The 22,982-nt window shown below is 48.5% G+C and overlaps 3 protein-coding genes and 1 long non-coding RNA gene across 12 annotated transcripts in view; 2 read left to right on the top strand and 2 right to left on the bottom strand.

Moving 5' to 3' along the window:
• Positions 1-1,826: 1,826 nt before the first annotated feature.
• CYB5RL (cytochrome b5 reductase like) lies at positions 1,827-12,846 on the bottom strand. 6 transcript variants are annotated; one of them, XM_074545755.1, is made up of 7 exons: positions 12,706-12,846; positions 11,249-11,440; positions 10,256-10,404; positions 9,057-9,144; positions 5,932-6,036; positions 4,631-4,834; positions 1,827-3,054 (listed from the first exon to the last, which is right to left on the bottom strand). In XM_074545755.1, the coding sequence occupies exons 2-7, from the start codon at positions 11,435-11,437 to the stop codon at positions 2,851-2,853; spliced, it is 939 nt and encodes a 312-aa protein (XP_074401856.1). In that variant the 5' UTR covers positions 11,438-11,440; positions 12,706-12,846; the 3' UTR covers positions 1,827-2,850. The 6 variants fall into 6 exon arrangements, with proteins under 6 accessions (XP_074401856.1, XP_074401858.1, XP_074401855.1 ...); XM_074545757.1 differs by having other exon boundaries at positions 12,676-12,809; XM_074545754.1 differs by having other exon boundaries at positions 12,655-12,790.
• Positions 2,961-7,276, top strand: LOC141729825 (uncharacterized). Its single transcript, XR_012581262.1, has 2 exons — positions 2,961-3,062; positions 6,555-7,276. It is a non-coding gene; the product is annotated as an uncharacterized LOC141729825 (long non-coding RNA).
• MRPL37 (mitochondrial ribosomal protein L37) lies at positions 12,828-16,835 on the top strand. The gene is made up of 7 exons (XM_005482355.2): positions 12,828-13,242; positions 13,480-13,663; positions 14,118-14,233; positions 14,740-14,925; positions 15,195-15,352; positions 15,843-16,046; positions 16,610-16,835. The coding sequence occupies exons 1-7, from the start codon at positions 12,828-12,830 to the stop codon at positions 16,685-16,687; spliced, it is 1,341 nt and encodes a 446-aa protein (XP_005482412.2). The 3' UTR covers positions 16,688-16,835.
• A 3,613-nt stretch (positions 16,836-20,448) lies between these two features.
• SSBP3 (single stranded DNA binding protein 3) overlaps positions 20,449-22,982 on the bottom strand; it is a 55,487-nt gene continuing 52,953 nt past the window's right edge. For all 4 annotated transcript variants that reach the window (XM_074545745.1, XM_074545746.1, XM_074545748.1 and 1 more), the window contains one exon: positions 20,449-22,495. In XM_074545745.1, coding sequence (XP_074401846.1) covers positions 22,466-22,495 — 30 coding nt within the window. In that variant the 3' untranslated portion in view covers positions 20,449-22,465. The remainder of the gene's footprint in view (positions 22,496-22,982) is intronic.

The following is a 22,982-nucleotide window of genomic DNA, read 5'->3' as shown; positions in this document are numbered from 1 at the left end:
GTGGGTGATTTCAAGGTGTGCCTCTGTTCCTCTGTGGGCAAATTTATAAATCATGAGTCAAAAAGGCATTTGATTCATTTAAACAGAAAGGATGTGATCAGGACTGTGAGACTTCAGAGAAGATCAAAGGTTTAAAAACGGTCCCCAGGAGAAACGAGAATTATTTAGGCAGGAAATAATGAGACGAAATTAAGAAGGTATTTAGGCTGCACATGAGGAAGAAAAAAGGAAGCGAAGCAAAGCCCCTCTGCCCTGCACAGTGCTGCATGGGTGGCAGGGGCTTTCTGGGGGCAGCCAGAGATCAGGAGCATCCCACCAGCACCCCCTGCCTGGCAGGAGAGGCAGGATGTGAGCCCCTGCCCTGGCTGGGCATCACCCACCCACCCGAGCTCATCCAGAGATGCCCCAGTCACCAACAGCACCGACACCAACTCCCCACCAAACTGCCACCACGGGGTGGATCTGGGCCTCCAGAGGGAAGGAAACCTCTCATCTTCCGCTGGTAAGGAATATTCTGCACCAGAGCCTTTCCACTCCACATCTTTCCCTGCGTTTGCAGGAATCCACGCCATCCTCTGAAAGGGGCTGTCCCCATGGGGGATGGTTGGGATGAGGGGACTCGTGTTAGAGCCAGCCTGAGAAACAACAAAAGGCGGGAGGGGGAAGGGAGAGAAGGGCAGAAAATAGAGAACAAAGTGCCTGCGGGCGGTTTAAAGGCTCCTTCGAGTTCCTGCTTCCAAGGACATCATCTCCCCCACGGAGAATGTCTCGCAAAGCCCCTGTCCCCTCGGGCGGGACATGCCCCGCTCCTCCCGCTCGGCCGCAGCCCGCCCTTGCAGGATGGCAACCCGCAGCACTCACAGCTTGCTCCGTCTCTCACCACCCTCCCTTTGAGCCACGAACAAAGACGGAGCTGCGCGGCAGAACGGCCGGACCAGCTGGGTAGGGTTTAAGCATCGTGGCCCATATGTGCTGAAATACCCAGACATATTGGGGTTGTGTTTAAAGGAACAGTCCCAGCTTTCACGCTGAAAGCCGGCGCTTTTCCAAGGCGAGCGTGAAGTTTTTTACCTTGGGCCTTTTGCAAAAAGGTGGGGTGTGGTTTTAGCAGAATCTCAAAAAGACATAATATTTAAAGCTAGAGGACTAGAAGCTCGGTTTTCAAATACTTGATATCTGACAAAGAAGGTTTTGTCCATATTCCTAGCTAAGGCCAGAGCAGGGAAAGCAACTGGAGAAAGCATCTCATTATTTTATCAGCCTGTGTACAAAGCATCTTCACTACACAGTGACTGAAGCACAGCATGGATTGGAGATGAGAGCTTGCCTTGGACTAACCATGGACAACTTGCCTGGATCTCCATGCCTTTAAAGCCAGAACCCCAGCTTGGGTTAGGAAAATGGCTTTCTTGTCAGCCCTTTCTCCGAGGAAGTTAACATGAAAGCTGCAGCTACACTTGATTAATTCCAGGCATTTGGTAACTGGAGACAAATCTCAGCAGTGCAAAGGGAACTTACACTCCCTCCCAAATGTGTGAATCAAGCCAGCACTTCAGTGCACGCTGTGTTTTTTGTGTAACAAACTACATTTCCTTTGTGCAAGGTGTAGTGTTAGACACAGGTACAAAAGAAGCATGAATGATAATGCAATAACCATCTGAGACAGCCTGGAAAACCCCAACACAGGGTGAACTGGGAATGAACAGAAAAACACAAGGTGTGCAGGACTGCTGTATTTCCAGGTGTGGATACTAAACACACCAGTCTGAAAAGATAAAACGGTGGATAGCACATACCTCAGAGGAAAAGCAGCAGTATTTTGGACTGAAAAAAGAGGAGGAGGCCCAGGTGCCCAGGCTGGGTGCTGTGCCAGGCTGCCATCCCTGAGGGAGCTCCTTGACCCACAGGGAAGCACCCCAGCAGTCCCCATGCAGCTTTCCCTCCTCAGGTGGTGTTCCTGTGTGCTTAGGGAACCTCCTCAGGCACCTGAGAGAGTCCTGTGACAACATCAAACAGCTGCTTATTTGTAAAGAGGTTCAATTTAATGAGCCAGGGTTATGATACAACACTTAGGGGACACGGAAAGCAAACAACCATCCTCCCTGACAGACAGCAGCCACCACCCAGCCATGCTCTTCCAGATTCAGGACATGCTCTTTGTGTCCCCAGGTAGCATTTCTAGGGCTAACACAGGGTAGGTAACACAGGCTGTGCCCGGACAGGAGCTCAGCCTGCCTAGGCTCTCCCTGGACAGAATGTATCACTCCATCCTTATGGATACACTTCCCATACATGGTTGGGATGGCTGTTTTCAGAGATCAGTGCCACCTTCTCTGTATTAATGTACAGTGGGCCAACTGAGGCACAGTGAGACTGAAGGGACTTGCCTGACATCAGCCTGCACATGACAGAACCAAAGTGATCCTGACTCTGCTGTCCCCTTCACCTGGCAAGGATCCCTGAGGATTAGATCTCTCCTCTGGACACCTAACAGGGCACAACCCACTGCAGAGTAACACAGATTGCAAAGCAAGTCAGCAATCCTCACGTTACAGCAGAGCTCTGTGTGTGGATGCTTTTTAGTACCCCTCAGGAGATAGATCTCTCTCTTAGAACTGCACTTGAAGACTTCCATTAAAATTGCCATGCAGGTCCCTGAGGTGTGGGTGGCACACCATGTAGCAGCCACTCTGGAATGGCACCTGATCCTTAAAACACCCCACAGTGAGGATCAACAAACAGGTGCTCCAAGGAGCTCAGTCTTCTGAGCAGGTCCTTTTGTGAAATATCTGCAAAGAAACAAGGACATCCAAGGCTCAGCCCAAGGTTCCTCAGGTCAGGAATGTACTGCTAAAAGACAAAACAGGAATCTTCTTCAATTCCCGCAGCTTTCAAGTATCTACTCATATCTTCATTGAATGCAGAAGAGCCACAAATTAATACAAATGGCTTTCTCCTACAGGAATTCACTATTGTCTTCATCAAGTCCTCATTGAGATGACCGGTGTACGTGTTTTCCTGATAGCTCCAAGGAAGTTTTTCCAGCGAAGTTTCCTGGAAAGGTAAAAGGTTTGCTGTGTGTGACACTAAAAAAGACAACATTGCTTAGAGCTCAATCTCTCCTCCCCTCAGAGTGGGGCACAGGATGATTTTCACCTTTGTGACACCATGTGGGTGACACTGACCCTTCTGTGAGCTGCATTCCTCTTCCCAAGCCCAGAGGAAATATTTCCCTGCCAGTCACTCTGAGGGGACTGAACAAAACCAGAGTGTAACTACCACAAATAAATGCTGCAGAACTTTTTCCACTGAGAACCATCTCCCAGGTTTCCTATTCCCAAATCCCAAGTCTGTTCCTCTCCACTGCCTCTCCCATTCCCAAGCCTCTTTCAGTCCCATCTCCCTTGACCAAAACTGAAAGAAGGCAGCTCTGCTCCAAAGCCAGCTCTGATCCCATGAGAAGTGCCAGCTCCTGTGGTGCTGGATCCAGCAGGGACTCCCCTGCTTCAATTAATCAGGAGCAGAAGGTGCTCAGATGTGGTGGTGACAGGCATCACAATGAAATCCAGACAGATACATAATCCCAAGAGGGAGGATGCATGAGCCAGCCTTGGACTACCACAAACCTGCTAAGAGAGGAGGGGCAGACAGTGTTGACAGGGGTCAGGTGGGCTTCGTGCCCTTCACTGATTGAATTTCAAGACCTCCTCATGCTCTTGAGGCAGCAGTCAAAGAGTTTAAACACCCTGAAAAGAGTATTTAAGCCATGTCACCAGAGACAATTATGGTTATGCTCCCACAGAGCAGCTGAGGGGGTGCCCAAGTCACCAGCACTTTTCTCTCTACCAAATCTCATCCTGCCGAGGCCACGTGTGGAACAGAATGTATGAGGCAGTTCCACTGTGAGAGATACAAGAAATGATTCATCTGAGGAACTAAAAATGCAATGGGATTCATTCCCTTAGCATAAATAATTCTTTCTATATCCTCCCAGCAATGAATCCTCATTTCTGACGGAAATAATTTTTAACCACCAAATCCATGCAGAACACAGGCAACTTTGGGACCAAATGGAAATGAAAATACTGCTCAAAATGTAAGACCATTGAGAGGTATGCCCTCATCCCATGAATGTGGCAGAAAAGTAATTTTACAGAGGGGGAGACAACTTTTAGAAGTTTAAAAATGGGTCAGCAAGGAAAAATAATTGCTGGGAAGTTGGTGCTAGCACACCAGAGGAGAGCTCCAGCCACGACCCAAGAATGGAAGATAAGGACAGATTTAGGCACTGGTATTAGGAAGAAAGAAACAGCTTATTTGCTGTTTAGGTGCAACAACAGCTGTCTGAAATGGGGAGGAATAAACAACAGTGGCTATGAAACAGCAGGTCCATCCCAACAGAACAGGGGGCAGAGAAGAACAGTGAGGGCCACTTCCCCAAAATTCTCCAGATGAGAAGTGGTAGCAGTGAGTACACGTAGCAAATTTAAGAACAGCAGCTACTGGATCATAAATTAGGCTGGATGACTGGGAAAGAATTAAGATCATGCTTATGGAAAAGTGGAGGAGGCAGAGGCTCATCCAGCACACAGAACCCTGACACAAACATGCTTCATATCCATTTAATTACCTGGCTTAGGACATAAAATATTCTAATATTCCAGTACCGAGCCAAATCCTGCAGAAGAGGTTTTAAATAAATTTTGTCAAAGGTAGGGAAGCAGCCAACAAGAGTTACAAAGGTTTCATCCTCTTCATCATCTGTTATGGACTGGAGGATGGGAATCATTGGTGCAAGGCCCGTGCCAGAGGCCAGCATGAGGAGTTCTCCATGCTAAGAACAAAACAGAGAATTTGGAATGAGCGGTGGTGGCTGGAAATGGGTGTGCTCATGGTCAGTTCCTCTTGTTGCCACCCTGGTAAAGGATCTCTTGAGAAACAACATCCAGAAGGTCATGAACTGGTAAATTCACATCCCAAAATGTATTTTTCTGCAAAGGATTACAGATAACACTTAAAGAGTTTACACATCAAATCTAACAAAACTAGATTTTATCAAAATATAATAATTTATCTTAACTTTAGCCTTGATTTCAATTATTCATGTTTCAGTTTCAATTTTGCAGTATGCTTTGCTGACCCACTGTGTGCTTTCTTCCACTGGAAATGCTCCCTGGGTTTCTCTTGGTTGCTGCAAAGTAAAATCCTGAATGTCCTCTGGAGGGAATGAGTGTGTCAGGAGGCAGGATACAATTGCTCTGCATAGAGCTTGGCCACTCAGATGTTACTTATTTTTGTTGGGGGAAACAAATAAAAAACCAACAAAAACAAATCCACCAAAAACCCCAGAAGGCTTTGGGATCCTAATGACCAGTGTTTCAAATTTGCTCCTCATTTGAAAGGTCAGAATTAAGTAACTGAGTTAGTGTGTGTGAGAAGCCTCCCCCTGAAACCAGATCTGCCTTTCCCTGCAGCCAGCCTGGTATTGGCAGGTGGGATCAGCGTTTGGGGAGCGACCTGACACCTCAACAGCCCCGGGAATACCCGGGAGAGGAGAGGATTAGCACCTCCCCTTCACCTCCTCACTCACAGCACAGAGATGTGGGTCAAATCAGGCAAAAACCCATCCACACTCATTGCTGGTGCAAAGAAAGTTCCCTTTGTTAGGCACATCACACTCCTAATGAAAGTGATGAACACAGAGCCTTGCTAATATTCTCCTGTCTCCCATCCACCTCCTCTTCCCTGTTAAATATTCTGCATTGCAAGAAAGTGCTCCGACTGACTGCTAATGCTGTCACACTGTACAGTAACCCAGGAAGTCTCTAAAATAATAATGAAAACAGTAATCAAATTGATGTCTTCCCTTCAGAGTATTGAACAAAGCTTGCTGCCACAGGCTGGAGCATCCTATGGTTCTTAGGAACTAACCTTGTTAGGTTGATATGGGAACCCTCCAAACGGCCCACGCCAAAAGACCACGTCTCCTCTTTTCCATGTTTTTATGTATTGTGACATTAGCCCAGCTTCATAGCACTAATAAAAAACATTGCACAAAAGAAAAGAATAATTATACTCTGTTGGAAAGTTTCCCAGCTTCAAGTCGATTATAAAGTTATCTACATTTAAACGAAAAGGGGACAAAAAACCATTTCGTGTATTTAAAAAAGAAAGAATGATCTGTTTGAAAAATAACTCAAAGTTATACCCAAAACAAAGACATTTAAATTAAATCATATTGGAACCACTCCAGCTTGACTATAATGTAAACACAAACCCCTCTGACGCAGCCTGAATTTCCAAAACTGGAAAAAGCTTATCAGAGTTCTTGCTTACAAAGCACACAGAGAAGAGTGTCTTGAATGCAAAGCACAGTGCAGGCCTTCAAGTGTTCTCCAAATCTCAGGGTATGGGGGTCTGGAAATGCCCTCTGGGTACTGTTAGTTATATAAACACTGCATAGCTCTTGTTTTGTTTCAGTCTGTCAGATGCTGCACTGATACAATTAGTGACCCAAAGTCAGGCTTCTCATTTGTAAAACTCTTTGTTTTCAGACCAGATCATCGGGATGCTGAGGGATGCCTCCACAGTTCCAAAAGAATATGTTAATGTTGGCCCCATGGAAGAAAAACACGAGCGAAAAACCTGCCTCACTTTCCACCAGGCACAAACAACATTATCCAGGATTTGCCTGCAGGAATGCTGCTCTCACTCATGACTGGGGAGAAAGGCTCAGTGCTTGCTGGAAACTCAGAAGGGATGAGAAGCTGGGAAATGAAGGGCTTGTCCAAGCACTCATGTTGCCATCCATGCCCTAAATGTGTGACCACTGGATGTTTTAAGAGAGAAATGTGAGCAAAAGAGCAGCCACAGTCTGGGATGTGGCTGGAGAACCAGGAGTGGCCCAAGGAGCAGGAGCTGAAAAGCCCAAAGCTGCAGCACACAATGGGTCTCACAAGGATAAGCCTGGGGAAGAGCAACACAAGCAGGGGTCAGAAGATGGGATGTGATACAAGCCCACACCAAAGAAGTGTATTTGGGGGTATTTCCTGCACAGGCATTGGAGAGAAGCCTGGCTCCACACCCCAGTGCCTTGGCTGGCCACCAAGCTGCACTGCAGGCAAACAAAATTGGTGAACCACAAAGCAGCTCAGAAAAAGGCAGTGAGGGAGCCCGTGCTTGTGCTTGCAAGCAGTGTTAGCTAAGAAAGAACACAGATGCTCCTCCCCTCCCAGCCTCTCTCTTAAACCTGAAATATTAACAAGTATTAGCACCAGTTGTTACATTCAAAAGGTAAATCACACACATGTCCAGGCTCTGAGTTACTGTCAGAATTCTTTTATGTTCAGAGGGCTCTGGGCAGGTGCTAAGTCTTGTGCAAAGAGTGTGCACTTGCTTCAGAGAAGCAAATTTTATACCTCCCTTCTTCAAACACATCCAGAAACCCAAGGCAAGAACAGAAAAGTTCACTTACTGCCTATTCCCAAAGGACAGGGGTAATGGAAACTAAAACAATCCTTCTTTCACCAAAATTATTTTTTTAAAAATTGAAGTGAAAAGTGATTGAGTGGGTTTAAAATGAGTTTTTCTAAATAAAAAAGGGAAAAAAAAATTATCTCCTGGGGGAAAAACTTCCACACCCCATTTTACATGGAGAGAAACCCTAACATTATAAAATCACTCAAAAAGAGGGTTATGCTCTGTAAATGGCAACTCCCTCACTCTTAACTGTAGTATCACAAATGCAATGCCATAATAACAGGAGACAGAAGGGTTTGAACAGTGCTTGGATTGCATAGTAATAATAATATACTACTTTCCAAAATTGCCTCAATAGTGTGAAATATACCACAACCTACAGAGTGAGTTATAAAAATGGCTGCTTTACACTGGGTGTTACCAACCTCTTTTGTCACTGCCAAAGAATAACTATAGCTCCTTTTGGGATGAAAGGTTCTATATAAAGGAAAGGTATCATTACAATCATTACTATTATTATTGAAATGCAAAACCTGTGAGTAATGAGCTGCTATACATGAAATTTCAGTCATCCTGTGAATGTATCCTATTAATGCAACTCAAATGCAACGTTTCTCTCCCCTACCACATGCCAATTGCCACAAGAATGGGGAAATGACCCTCCCACAGGTGTCCTAGAGAAGCTGTTCACTTTTCTAAAGAGCAGGGTTTGTGTTAGATCATACAATGCATAATAAACCCCAGAAACACAAAATCCTGCAAGACAGGCAGAGAACAAGTGGCCCTTCTCTGCAAGCCACCTGGGATACCCAGCACTCTGAATTTCACACCTGTACTGAAGTCTGTGTCTGCCCTGAGGAGTCCCTACTGACATATGGATGCAGTATTGGGAAAATGTTCTAGTCAGTATTTGCCACACAAAATAATAATTTATGAGCACCCTGAAGATTTACCTGAGACAGATTTGTAGCCAAATCTCCTATAAAATCCTTTTGAACTCAACCAGCATTTTGTGGTTGACTCCATAAAGGTGAGGGCACTCGTCCAAGATGGGCTCTGCCATCATTGTCCACCTCAAGAGATGCAGCCTGTGCCTATGGGACACCTGTGTCCCCTGTGGGCCACAAAGTCCCTCTCAGACTGCAGCTCCAGAGCCCTGTCTGCACACCAGGGGCAGCTGCCCACTGACAGAGGGGTGTCCTTAAAGTAAAATACAGAGGGGAGGATAAGGGCAAACATTTCCCAAAATCAGTGGTTCAGCTGGGCTGACAAATGGGTGTGATTTCAAAGGCAGCCTGAAAAAGCAAAATGAAAGGAGAGAAGTGGAATGGACACATCTTTCCATCCAGGGGCTCTCCCAGGGCTTCTGCTGCCGAGCATTTATTTGTGTGTCAACTTATTCTGCTTTCAGTTTTGTGGGAAAAACTGCAATTTTTATCAGCAAAGCAAAAATGCTTCAAAACAACAGAGAAACAGTCCATGAAGGATTTGAGAGTCTCATGTGAAACACTGACAGCATGCTTGGTTCCTAAAGAAAACACTTTATACTCTCATCCATATTGTCCAGGCTTACTTACTTTAATTAGAACTTCAAAGTAACCTTCTGCATTCCTGGGGCTAATTGGAGTATAGGCTCTCTGGACCTCCAGACCATCCACCACTCCTCTGAAGAGAAGAGAAACAGGAAACTCCTCTGATTTGGGTCATTTGGGGGGCTCCTGCAGCTCTCTGGGAGACAGGTCCCCTGCCCAGTGGCCCAGCCTGTGCACAGATGCAAAACATTTCCCTTCCAGAGGCAGAAATGCAGGGGGAACAGAATGGCTAACAGCATCTTTTGTTTCCCAGTGGTGACCTCAGCTGCACCACATCCAGCTCCTGGACACACCCCTGAAAGGGATTTTGTAAGAACATGCACGAGTGGCAAAGGGGAGAGAAAACACTTAAGTTTGCTGTTCCTTTTGAGCTGGGGTCACTTTCTGCATCTAGTCAGCATCTGTAATCAAATAACAAAAGCCAAGGCACAGCCTTGACCTCGGGCCTTGTCAATACAGACTGTATTTTCCTGTAAGCCTTCCCTTTCCATGGAATTATCCACCCTGCTCCTTGCTGCTCACCACGGGCATTGAGTGAAGTGACCAAACCTTTTTGTGTGCAGTGTGATGAGCCAGGGCTGGAGGGAGGAGCGTGTGCTGTCAGCAGAGCCAGCTGCACACACCAGCCCTGAACCTACCAGGGACGTCAACAGATGCACATCAATGGCATCCTAACAGGACTTTCTCTATCTGGCAATGATCACCACAGATGGCTGAGAGACAGAAACTTTCCCCAAGTGGCCCCTTTCTGGCAAGCAGCAAACTACATAGTTTTGCTAGAAATCAGTCAGGCAGTGCCTGGGTACTGGGGTGCTCAGTTACCCCAAGATACAGGGCCTAAAATACGCAGCTCTAGGGCAAGTGCAGCTCATTGTCTTCATTCCAACACGCTGGAGTAAATATTCTGTTGTAACATCTATTCTTTTAGATCTTTCTTTCTGAATATGTATTTTCTTAATCACACCTAGTTCTTTCTGAGCCACCAACGCAGGGATAATGCTGAAGAAAACCACAGCTTTTACCATAGAATTAGTAGAGGCAGCGAGCTCACGAGCTCTTTCATCTGTGTCATTGTGGAGGTACAGAAATCATGATTTGCCTGCTATGAAGCCTTTGTCTATTGACAAAACCCTACGTGTTAGGTTACATAATGCAGACTGTTTAACTAGCTGAGAGAACAATACCTTAACACGATATGTTGTCCTAAACTCAAGCGCAGGCTGCTATTTCCTGGTAATTCAAATTTGTACTGGTAGGTGTCCTCTGTCAGCTGCTCCACCGAGCTCACGCTGAATGCAGTGAATGTATCTGGATTCAGCTCTGAATTATTGCTCTGCAAGAACAACAATAAATAATTACTTGGTTAGATGGTGTCTTTTATTATTTCATTTTTTCTCTGGAAGCAAACGTGTGTGCTCATTTAGTGCCAGAGATACTCAGGACGTATATTAAACACTGAGGCCCGGTGCAAATTCCAGCTCTCTGCTGATTCATTATCATGTTCTGCAGCGTGCACTTTGGGATCTTGCATTTCTCCCCACCACCACCTTTTAAAATTACTTTTTTTTTTAACACCTTACAGCAAGGTCATCCTATTATGACTCACTGCGATCATTTTCTCGTGTCTGGAAATAAACAGAAATAATTCTGCTAAAAGAGCCAAGCACTGCTTTGGGGGCAACTTTGCAACCGGCTGATGGCCACAGTGAACAGAAAATATTGTCAGTTGTTTCAGCTGATCTTTTTTGCTTGACCCAGCATAGTTAATCTAATGTAAAAGGGCACTGACAGGCTTTAAAATTACACTCTGAAGACATCTGCTCCACCACACACAAAGCAGTGTTTTCTCAGCATCACAATACGAGTCTAAAAATCAGGCAGAGATGAGAAAGGTGAGGAAAACAAAGCTTCTCCGAGGAAACTGGGAGAGGAGAAGCTGCAGAGCCAGAGCTGTAATGCGACACCAGGGAGAACTCTACACTTGGAAAATCACATTACAGCAGGGAGAGAGTGGCCAAGGGGGAGGGAGAAGGCTGGGTTTGGAGAATTGCATTTACAGCCCTCTCTTAAGGCACCACTTGAATTTATCCCTGCATCCCTCACGCACCACCACCACCCCACACTCGAACGAGTACGATCAAAGCACAGACTCCAGGATGCGATGAAGAGAAATCGACCTGCTCCTTCTTTCCCATGAGAAGGCTTTTGTCTTGCATTGCTTTGGCTCTCTCCCACTGTGCAAGCTCCTTCTCGTACACATCGTAGATGCAGGGCTTGCAGCCGCTGCTGCAGCACTGGGATGGAGAAGGTTCCTGGGGCCTCAGAGCCAGCCAGTCTTCCTCGCTGGCACCCTCCTTGTCACTCATTGCCTGCAAAACACAAGCCCTGCATCAAACCCAGCACGATGAAAAGCAGTGCATGCTCATCAGCTGGGTGTTTTCAGAGGACAGAAAATCTCTCTTGAGCATCTTGTGTGTGTGTGTGTGTTAAACTGAAAACCTGGAGCTGATCTGTGTCTGCACACCCCATTTTTGTTTGAGTGCTCAAACACCAGTCCTCGCAGCCCAGAGCAGAGCCTGAGCCCAGCCTCGGGCCCTCCTCCCCAGACAGGCTGCCCAGGCAATGCTACACCCTTTAATCCCGCTCGTTCCGCCGTGCTGATTTCCTACAATAGAGCCGCTTGGTCACCCGGAGCAGAAACATCTTAAAAATCTGCTGCTCGGCCCAGGAGAAAGGGTGACAAACCCAACCAGCAGGACAATGGGTAACAAACCCAGGCACCAGATGCGGCCTGAGTTCTGTGCGGCTTTGGGACGGGGGAGGGCGGCGAGCCGAGAGCAGCGCTCAGAGCCGAGAGACCTGAGGCAAACAGGGCAAAGTCTCAGGCAAACAACCACTGTGGGTATGGGCTTTGAATATACAGGTAGGGGAGGCCAACAAGCACAGGATTTTATCGCTTGCTCCTGGTCTTCCCAATTAGTTTTACCCATTGAACACTCCTCAGATCAAAACCACGTTGCGGACATTGCGGGGCCCCTCCACCCTCACACACGGGCTGAGTGAAGGCTGCTCACAGCGCGCTCGTGTCCGCATCCCTTGGACACAAAGCGGGCCACAGGAAATTGTGAAGCCACGGGTGACGAAGCGGAGGAAGCGAACACTTAGCGCTTCCAGCAGTTTCACTGTCAAGGTCAATTAATTAACTAACCTTCACCCCTGTAACAGAAACACGCTCATTTCAAGGAGGGGGGGTGGGGAATGGAACAGAGAACCAAAGGCGACTGGCCCGGCTTCCTACCGCTCTGTCCGGGGACCTGGGGCACCCACGGGCTATGAACGAGAGGTAACCCCCATGGCCGGGGGAGAGGCCGAGACGCTCGGGCTCGGGGCTGCGCGGATTTACAGAGTTTCGAGCACTCACTGCACGCTCACGGGGGCTCGGACAGGCCGGCCCGGGGCAGAGCGGACCCAGCCCCGGGACACCCGAGCTGGCCTCGCCGGCTCCCACCCAGGGGCAGTCTCTGAAGTGCCCCCCCGCCCCACAGGTGAGGAGGTGCCTCTCCCCGCCCACCTCTCCACTCACCAACCCAGCGCCTGCCCTCACCCACCAGGCAATTTGCCGACCCTCCCTTACCGCGGGGCGCGCCTGCCCGCCATTGGCCGCCTCCGCCGTCAGTCACCGCGGGTGACGGTGGGGGACGAAGCCTCCCCAAGATGGCGGCGGGCGGGCGCTGAGGCGGCCGCGGGAGGAGGAGGATGGCGGCGATGGCGGCGGGGCCGAAGGCGCTGAGGCGGCCGGGGGTGGCGGCTGCGGGGGTGGCGGCTGCAGCGGTGGCGACGCGGGGCCTCACCCGCGGCATCGTCACCCGCGCGGGGCGGCCCCGCCACCGCGCGCCGCTTCCACGCACGCCCTGGACCGTGCGCGGGCCGCCGCCGGAGGTGCTGGCGGAGATGGCGGAGCCGCGGCCGGTGCGGGAGCAGGTGGAGCTGGACACCATCACGTACGCGGAGCGGCTGCACTACGTGCCCGGCCTGGCCCGGCCGCGCTTCCCGCCCTGGGAGCGCGGCTGGCGCGACCCCTGGCACTCGCCGGGGCCGCGCTACGAGGAGATGCCGCTGTACAAGGAGCGCGGGTGCTACATCTGCCATCAGGGTGTCCGCATGCTGGAAGGTACCACACACCCCGCGCTGTCCCTCCCCAAGCACTCGCCCTGCTCCTCCTGCCAAGGGTTCTCCTCGCACAGAGTGTAAAACAAACACGGGCTGTGGAGAGCCCGCCCAGCCCCATGAACTGCCAGGCAGCGTCGGTCACATAGGGAATGGCTTGGGTTGGAAGGGGGCCTGGAGCATCACCAGTGTCATAGATAGGTATGTGTGATAGATAAATCGCGCTGGGTTGTGTTTCCAGGAGTGCGGCAGGCACAGTGGCTCACCAAGACGAAGCTCGTGGAAGGTTTGCCCCCAGCCGTGCAGGCAATCATGGATAACCCGGCTCTTGGGCTCCAGGAGCTGGAGGAGAGGGCGAAGCACATGGTGTCCCATGCTCGGCTCTGGGACACGGCAGAGGCTGCTCCCAGGAGGGAACGATATTGGTGAGTCCTCAGCTGTAGGGAGGTTTAAACTTTACAGAGACAATTCATACTGAGCTTTTCTGGAGGGTCTGTGTGCAAGACCATCAGATTGTCAAACAAAAAAAGCAACAACCAAAGCAACGAATAAAACCTGATTCTGAATATTGGCAGTAGCGCTGACATAAATACTACGCTAGATCAGAGCTTCTTTCAGGCCAATGTCTCTCTGTTTCAGCTCAAGATCTACTAGCTGATGCAGAGTATCAGTTTTTTAAATAATTGTAAGCATTACCTCTGCCAACTTGAAACAGGCCTGGTGTGTGTGATACCAATCTGCAATCTCTGTTAACTGTTTGGGAGTGCTATGCCATTGTATGTTTTACATACAGTAATTTTACAGCATTTGTGCCCCAGAAGCGTCTGCCTGCTATTATGATCTCATTTTTATGTAACTGTTTCTTTTCTTGTTTTACAGCCCAGTGCTGTTTGAAAACCTGATACACATATGCCGGTTAATGTCTGGGAAGTATCCTGCTCTGAGTAAAAGGATGTTGGCTAGAAACTGCAGGATAGCAGCAACGTGGGAAAGAGGTCAGTTGCCACTATGGTGGAAGCATTTAGCTCTGTAAGATAAGAGGGATGGCAAAATTCTTGGCTTTCAGGCTGAGGATTTGGAAGAAATTAAACAATTTTTGGAACTGGGTAATTCTTTGTGGTTTAAATAGCGCTGTTGGCATTGTTGGCATGGGCAGCCTTGGATGATGGCAGGATGCTGTGCCTGAGGAGATTATTCGGTGTTAATCAGTATTGACAAGATGGTGGGAGAAGGGAACCAGTCTCTTAGACCTGACTGTTTATTTTCTTGTGCCCCAAATCAGTGCTGTTGTTTTCCTAAGGATGTTTAGTTAAGAACTTAGCCCTAGCAATTAACGTTGGCATTTTAGAAGAAGAACCCACAGCTGAGCTACTATTTAAGATGGGTTTGGAGGTGAGGGGGAGAGAGTGAGCCTTGCAGAACAGACTGGCCAGAGGAAATGTACATCTTTCCTTGGTGTTCTTTCACCAGTGTTTGACTGTGGCCTAATTCCCCTCCCCAGAATCCATCCTCCTTCAGGTCCGTGGCCTGAGTGGAATACTCATGAACTCTATGAGCCCATTAGCACCAGTAGCCTCCAAGGAGGAGATACTGGCCACCAAAGAGCACGTTTTGGAGACCTTCTATCCCATTGCGCCCACCATCGACCTTCAGGAGGTGAATGTGTACAAAGAGCTCAATGATACAGGTCAGTGCTGAAGAGAATTATCTGTGTTTGGGGCTCCTTGTCCTTCTGGGGGCAGCTGAGAGTAGGGAGTGTGTGGGAATGAGGGGACAGCTTTGCAGTGCAAGTGCCCCAGAGCTGTGGTGGGTGAGTGTATTGTTGCCTAAGCAGGACTGAGGACAAGAACTCAAACCCCAGCCAGCGACTTGAGCAGTTCCTGAAGATAATGGGAGAGAACCTTGGCTGCCTAGCGTCTTCCTGAGCGGTTTCTGACATGAGTATGTGCCCTTCAGGTTTCAGAGATGGTTATCCCTACTCTCACCCTCACACCCTGTTCTTCCTGGAGTCTGCCAACGTTCGCACCGACAGGTTCAGACCAGAGCAGCTCCGTGCTAAAATGCTGATGTTTGCTTTTGGCAACGCGCTGGCCAAGGCCAGGGCGCTCCACGGGGTACGTATGGGAGCCTGCTGCTCTGCTGGGCCTCTTCCCCTGCTGCTGCTGCCCCTGCAGGCAGCCCTCAAAGCCCCTTACTTGTGTAATTTTGTACACCCCCCTGTGTGATTTTACACATCCAAGCTTCCCAGTCCAGAGGTGAAAACCCATCCTTCAGAAATCCTCTGATGAGCAATGTTTGTGATGCAATGGGGTGGTATGGGCAGGAACCAGGGAATGGGTTCAGCTGTAAAACTCTAACCCATCCCACAGCTCAGTATGTAAATTGACAGTTTGTTGCTGGCTGAAGGAGGAATTTTAATTAAACTACAAAATCTACATTCAAAACTTGTTTGACTAGAGTAATTTTCTGGGCAAGGTAACAATATATTTATTAAAGTCTTGGCTTTAAACCAGCCCAAAGATGCAGAATCAGCAAGTACTCCTACAATTTCTGTTGTAACTAGCATTTGAAACATTCTCCCCCACATGCCCCTTCTTTTCCTAGAATGATCCCAAGGTTTTGGAGCAGCCAATAGTGGTGCAAAGCATTGGCACAGATGGACAGCTCTTCCAATTCATGGTGTTCCAGTTAAATACAACAGACCTTGTCTCTAATGATGGTGTAAAAAACCTGGTCTGGATTGACTCTGATCAGAACCTGTATGAGAGAGCCCAGTGTGTCCCAGAAGTCAAGAAGGGAGTTGTTACGGTAAGAACTTGGGAAATGGTGGTGGAAATGCTGCCCTTCCACCCCAGCTGGGGGTCTGGGGCTGGCACAGGGCTGCAGCAGGTTTTAAACTAGCTGGTGGGACCCTCAGGGGACATTGGCCTCATTTTTACCTCAGCAGGTGTTTCTCAGGAGACCAGTTCCTGAGTGTTTGTGGTGCTGATGTGTGACATGCCAAGCTTAACGTGAACTCCTACACACAGATACTCCCAGCTGAAATCCACCATCCCATAATGTGCTTGTTCAAAGCCAGCTCTGAGGAACGGAGCTCTCACAAGCAGCCACCAGCCTCTCTGGGGAGCAAATAGAGCACAGGGCTGCCAGTACTGGTTATACTGGGAGGGCATCTCACTCGCAGGCAAAGGGGTTCTGCCCTCTGAGATTGACACCAGTGCAAGTGCCCCCACCCAAACCCTTCTGGGGAGGGAGAGCACAATTTGGAAGCTGCCATGCCTGAAAGTCTTATTCAAGCATGTTTAAAGCCGTTGTTTGTCTACATTAATCACTTCACTGCAAACTGAGCATCCGTGTCTTTCTCTCTGCAGAAGCCCGCTGGAATTTCTGGCTTTCAGCCAGACACATTCAAGAAGTTTCTGGCACTGTATCTGCATGGAACTGTGTGAAATTCAGCTCAAATGAAAATACTTCACCAACTGTACCTGCTGCTTCTCTTTGCCAGAACCGTCGTATAATTAAAGAAAGGTGGATTAATTTACTTTAAAAAATAAATTATATTGTTACAGAAAGTAAAATTTCTTTTTTTAAACTAAATAGTGCATGAAGAAACTCTTTCATTTTAGGGGCTCAGCTCTCTGGATGTGGGTTAGAGAAGTCGTCAGATGCATCCTCCTGCACTCTTCCTCCATTGCCTGGGAAGAACACAAGCCAGTCATTATTCCTGTGCGCAGGCTCTGCTCTCAGTGTGCTTCTGCACAGAGCCAGACTCAAACCCATTCCCGAGGTTGCTTTGAGTCCCTCTGAATGCAGAAGAGACTTACAAAGCTTCAAGGGGAAAGCCTGAGCCACGAGGCTTTTTCATTCTGCCTGGCTTTGACTTTGTTTTACTCCTGGCTGCCGTGGGATGCGTCGTGCTGCCCTGTGCTTAGTTCCCAAAGCACTTAATCGGAGGGATTGCTTTGTTGGATCTGTAGAACCACAGTCCTTTTATCCCCCCAATCCTGGATGAAGAGACCTGTGCATTTGGGGAAAGTGGTGTAGAATGTAGCGGGAAACTTTGGTGCCTGTAGCTGGTATTTGCTGCTAAAAATACAAAGGAAGAATTTCTTCCTGCCACACAGAGTTAACTGAGCAGGAAGCATATTCTTTTTAACATGGGGGGATTAGTGTGGGTTTTGTAAAATGAAAGCTAAATTAGCTGCAGCCAAATGTAGAATGTTTTGCAGTTCTGGTACCCTCCAGCACATGGGAAGGGAGAGGACAGCCTGCGCTATTTTAAGGTGTGGAAGAGCATATTTCCAAGAAATTCATCTCACTTCAGTGCCTCGTGTCAGAGGCTGGTCTGTGCTTTGTGATCCCTGGCCATCTGGATGAGCACCCCAGTTGTGTGTTCCAGCCCCAGTCCATCAGGCAGCTCCACTCTGCAGGTTTTGGGAACATTCACCAGTCACCTTTGAGGTCAACAATTGCACCCCATAAATTCAGATGCAGTGGCTGCAGGCTAAATTAACAAATCCCTCCACAGTTAGCAGAAGTGCTTGAAAGAGAAAAATCCCTCATATAAGCATTGCATTGCTCTGCATCATCTTAATCCTGCCTGCTCCAGGGATGCCTCATTCAGCCCATCGGAGTGAATCTGTTCAGGTCTGTGGTTGGCAGCCAGGTGTTTGGGAATGCATCCTAACAGAGCTGTGCTCTGTGCAGCCTGTCACACGCAGTGGGTGTTTCTTTCTCGGGCTGCTGCTCCCTGCTGTGTCACACGGACCCTGCCTGACATCCCCTCGCTCTTCCAGCTTTGGGTCATTACCCGTCCCAGGGAGGAAGCCCTGTAGGGCAGCCAGCTGCCCCTTAGCATTCCTGAGGAGAGAATTTCCCCCAGGAAGCCTGCTGGAAGAGCAGCTGTGGTGGAGAGGGGTTGTGTGGAGGTGAAACACCTCATGTGCTTCTGGTAGATGTGGGAATTTGTGGGGATGGTCTGTCTGGAAGAGGCAGAGTCCCTTCAGCTGCTTTTACCTCTCAACAAAGACATCTCTGTCAGGGCAGGCAGTTGAAGGGGAGAGACTGAGGGAAGCTGGAACCCTGCTGTGTCCAAGCTGAGCTGAGACAAAGCACAAGCACAGGGAGGGATGGACGAAGGCAGAGCAAAGGCAGTTTTGAAAAATAGCGGAAGCAGGGAGACATGGGATGGTCAGCAGGAAAACAAGGCTTCAGGGGGTGTGTGAGGCATCAGGAAACCACTGGAGGTGAGGGGATCATACACAAGGGTGTGAGTCCATGTCCCTGCTGTGCTGAGGCACAGCCACTCTCCCCTGAGGCTGGGGGGAAGTGGTACTTGAGGGTTACTGGAAGGAGCAGCTGATCCTTGTGCAGGGAATGCTCCTCTGGGAGCTGATCCTTGTGCAGGGAATGCTCCTCTGAGGGCTGATCCTTGTGCAGGGAATGCTGAGGGCCTGGAGGGGAGAGTGAAGCTCCCAGCTTAGCATGGATGCTCAGGTTGGCCCCTCGTGGTCCTTCCACGAGGGTCCTTCCAGGCAGCCCTGACCACCTGTCCCTGGTGTCCTGCTGCACTTCCCAAGCACTCTGTGCCCGGCTCAGCTCTCCCAGTTCCTCCAGCGTGGCCTGCTGGAATGGGCCCAGCTGAGGGAGGTGGGCTGGGGAGCCCAACAATGGGTCACAGGAGCACATCTGGGTTGGCATCAATAACTTATAAAGGCTCTCAGCAGACGAGTGGCGTTACCTCAGCACGGACCAGGGCCAGGCATTAACTTTTCATGAACGGCAGCCAGGGAAGCAGAACATGCAAGAATGGGGTGGCAGGAGCCCGGGATGAGGAGGCAGAGGAGCCTGGCTGCCCGCAGGAGAGCTCTGCAGGACCCAGAGGAGCCTGGCTGCCCACAGGAGAGCTCTCCACCACTCCACACTCCCTTGCCCTGAACCGCTCCCACTGCAGAATCCAGCTCCACAGGCTGCACACACCATGCCAACAAGTACACACCGTGCTCAGCCTGGAGCCCCTGGTTGTTCTGATCCTCCTCCTGCATTTAATTTAATGAAAACTAATGGGGGAGACAATTATCCCTGAGGCTGGGCTCAGGAGACGTTTCGAGGAGGGAACTTGGCAGTTTCATGGTGATATTTAATAATACCAGCCTGTAACCCTTAAGAAGCATCAGGAAGGACTTTTCTATGCCCCACAATAAAACCACAATGGGCAGCAGTGCAGAAGCCTACTGCTCTGGGCAGCCAAGCAGGGCCTGGGTAGGCAGGGATGACCCCAGGGGTCTGGGAGGGCAGGATTTCCCCATTAGCCTCAGCCCCTCAGAGGTTGTGAGACCAAGTGATGGACAGTGCTCACACTCTGCTTTCTGCAAAGCACAGGGGGATGTGATTGCCTGGACCAAAGGCCTAAAACTTCCCAATCTTTCCCCCAGCCTCTGATGCTGCTCATTGGGGAACCAGGCTGGGTTTCTCCATCCCCAGTAGCTTCTGGAGCTGTTTGTCCTGGGAGGGTCTGTGCACCCACCCAGCACCGCAGCTCTTGCCCAAGGAGGGGCACTGACCCCACTGCAAGCTCAATATTTATATATTATTATTATTTATGTATTTGAGAACAGCACTCGTGTATTCCACTCACTTTCTTACCTCCCAGCAGTGCAGGGCTCTGGCAAAGGGAAGAGGCAGCACCCAGCTCCTGGCCCAAGGAGCTGCTGCAGGGCAGGGCAGCCTCCATCACCACGCTGGCATCCTGACTTCCAACGAGCAAAGCCTGGGGAGCTTTGGAGTGTGCCAAAATCCCCTTTTTAGCCCCTAAAAAACCCCTTTCTTTCTGCAGCCTGATGGGCTGGGTGTGGGGAGGGCAAGCATCCAGCCAGAACTTCCTCAGCCTGGTGCAGGCAACACTGACCATTTATTTTCTAGGCTAAATTTTCAAAATGCTTTAAAAAAAAAAACAATTCCAAGAAACAAAAGAGGGATCACTAAACCTCACCCAGGTCCTGAACTGCATCCTGAATGGTCCTGAATCCCTTTGGGATTTTGAATTCCCAAGCTCAGCCAGCCCTCCTAAAATGCCACCTCAGCTCTGCATCACCTCTGCTCCTGCACCCCAAATCTGGGGTTTGGCCCTTGATAAAGTTTGGAAAAAAATACCCAGCTCCCACCCTGGGTCTGGCAGCAAACACCAGGAACAAACTGCAGGGCACCGAAATCAAATGTTTATGTTGATATTTATTACAGCAGGGGGAGGGGGGAGAAGGAGGGGGAACCGTTTCATTCAAAAAACCATCCCATACCAATTAAGACAATAATTTAGCTATTCATTTTAAAATACATTAAAACCGGTCCTTTCATTTCCTCACATCAGAACAGAAAAATTAAAATTAAAAAAAAGAAAATAGGAAAAAACCCCCCACGCCTGAACAAGATGTAAAGTGGAAAAGGTAAAAATTTGACCCCTTGGGGAGCCCCTGGGTATGCAATGCAACAAATCTGCATTAATTGGAAAATATTAACCTGACTGTAACTATGAGACTGACACCCTCAGACCCCCCATCCCACCCGCCCCTCCCTCCCTCCTGACTTTCTACAGGTAAAGCAGAATGAAAATGCCTAGGAAAAAGAAGGCAAACATTAAAAAAAAATTATTATTCGTATTACACACTAAAAAAAAAAAAAAGTTGTTTTGTCATCTCATGTCTTGCAGTCAGAATAATAAAAACAAGCCAAATGTCCCCCAAAAACATTTCAATGATGGGGTGCGGAAAAAAGACATCCCTTTAATAAAACATTATCAACAAATATCGTACACAAACTACAATGTATAATAATTATTTTTTTTTCCCCTCTCGGTAATTTTCGAACCAGACTACAAGGTAAGAAAAAACACTGAAACAAGATACAATGCTTTCAATAATCCGCACAAAGGTCAAATCCAAGGGAGAGAATATTTTACAGAATATGATATACATGGAGCAGAAATGGGAGCTGGAGAAAAAACCAAGACCAAACTACAGGGTAGTGTCATGTACAGAGATCCCAACCCGCCGCCTTGGCTCGTCCCTTCCTCTCCCACCAGAAGGAAGGGCCTTCGATGCTTGCCATTAATTTTTATTTTCTTATTACAGAGCGAGCCTACAGAATAGCAAGGTTACATTTTAACAACAAGAATTCCTTAAAAAATATCTCCATCCAGTTCCAAATCATAGATAAGTGAAATCCTGACAAGAGCACATCTCTAAAGAAAAGAAATCCCCTCGCAAAATACCCCCAAAGCAAATAAAACCCCCAGAAAATCCCAAAGTTAGCTGGAGATCACAGTTTCAAAGTCCCAGGTCAGATTAACCCTTTTTTTTTCCTTTTTTTTTTTTTTTTTCTGGTGGATTTAAAAAGAAAAGTTATTTTTAAAAAAATCTATTTTTGCAGTGAACCAGCTGAAGGATTCTGGGGAAGGGAGGGACAAGAGATTTCTTCTTGTACTCAGAGGAGGGGGAAAGACTAACACAGTGCATGCCACAGTCACAGAGAGCAAGATCACGATTCATTGGAGGATGTGATCCTGGAAGGGGTCACCTGTTATATTAACAAGTTTATAACGAGGTGCTGGAGTCTCTTCCCCAAAGCAGATCTTGTTAACTGGAGGAGGAAGCGTTGTGCTGCAAATGAACCAAAAAAAAAATAACCCCAAAAAATACACAGGAAAAAAAAACCCAAAACCAAAAGGAAAAAAAAAAGAAAAAAAAAAAGAAAAACAGGCCTTCTGAACGAAAACCACCATTGTAAACTGTCCAGTTTATTTAAAAAAATGACTACAACAGAGACAACATGATTTCATATCTAGACTAGCTTCCTGGTGTCGCACGGCACAAACATACAACAGGTTCGGTTTCTGTCTTTATTTAAAAGAACAAAGCAAAGAGATCGGAGTTGGGTGCTAGAGGCTTCCGTTTGTTTCCAAAAAGAAGTGTCATGTACATATATAAACCCTTCTGCACAAAGAAGGGTCTTGTCATGTCTTGAAATATTTTAAGTTTTGTCCTTCATGTTTTATGGAATAAAAAGTTCAGCCTTTTTATTGCATGAAACTAAACCTGGGGTTTTGGCCCCCGCCACGCGTGTCCCTGCCCATACACCTAGATTCTTCTTCTTCTTCTTCTTGCATAATTCGTTGAGATCCTCCGAACGGCAGCTGACTCTCTTGATCCTGGAGAGGAGGAGGGGGAGGGAAATCACACACTCATCGTCATGCTGGGGGAATACTGCAAAAGAGACAGAGCCACGGTGAGAAACCAGGCGGGTCACAGCCCCGGACAGCCAAGGGAGGGGTGCAAAAGGAGGCTGGTGACAACTACACAATAACCTAATTGGAGCTAATAAACCAGGAAGAGAGGATATGCTGGAGACTCCAATTTATCAGGGCCCTAATCTGAGCTGTAACTTGCTTTTCCGGGAAGAAAATCAGCAGAACAGTATGGGGCGAGATGCAATTTGAAACAAATAATTAACATGCACATGTGTATATGCTGCTAATAGAGGGAGAACAGGAGGCATGTCTGCAGCCACCCACGGAGCCTCCAATGGGCCAGGCCAGCAGAGCCACCTCTGTGCCAGCTCCTCTCCACCTGTGCACCCCATCCCACCACAGACCCCAAAATTCCCCCCACTGCCTCATCTCCCCCTGCCCACCCTTCTGTCCGGCAGCAGCTCCCACACGGCACAACCCAAGCCCAAAAGGCCCCCACTGTG

This window comes from Zonotrichia albicollis, chromosome 8, assembly GCF_047830755.1.
Source record: "Zonotrichia albicollis isolate bZonAlb1 chromosome 8, bZonAlb1.hap1, whole genome shotgun sequence".
Classification (NCBI taxonomy): Eukaryota; Metazoa; Chordata; class Aves; order Passeriformes; family Passerellidae; genus Zonotrichia; species Zonotrichia albicollis.
This window is presented reverse-complemented; position numbering and strand designations above follow the sequence as displayed.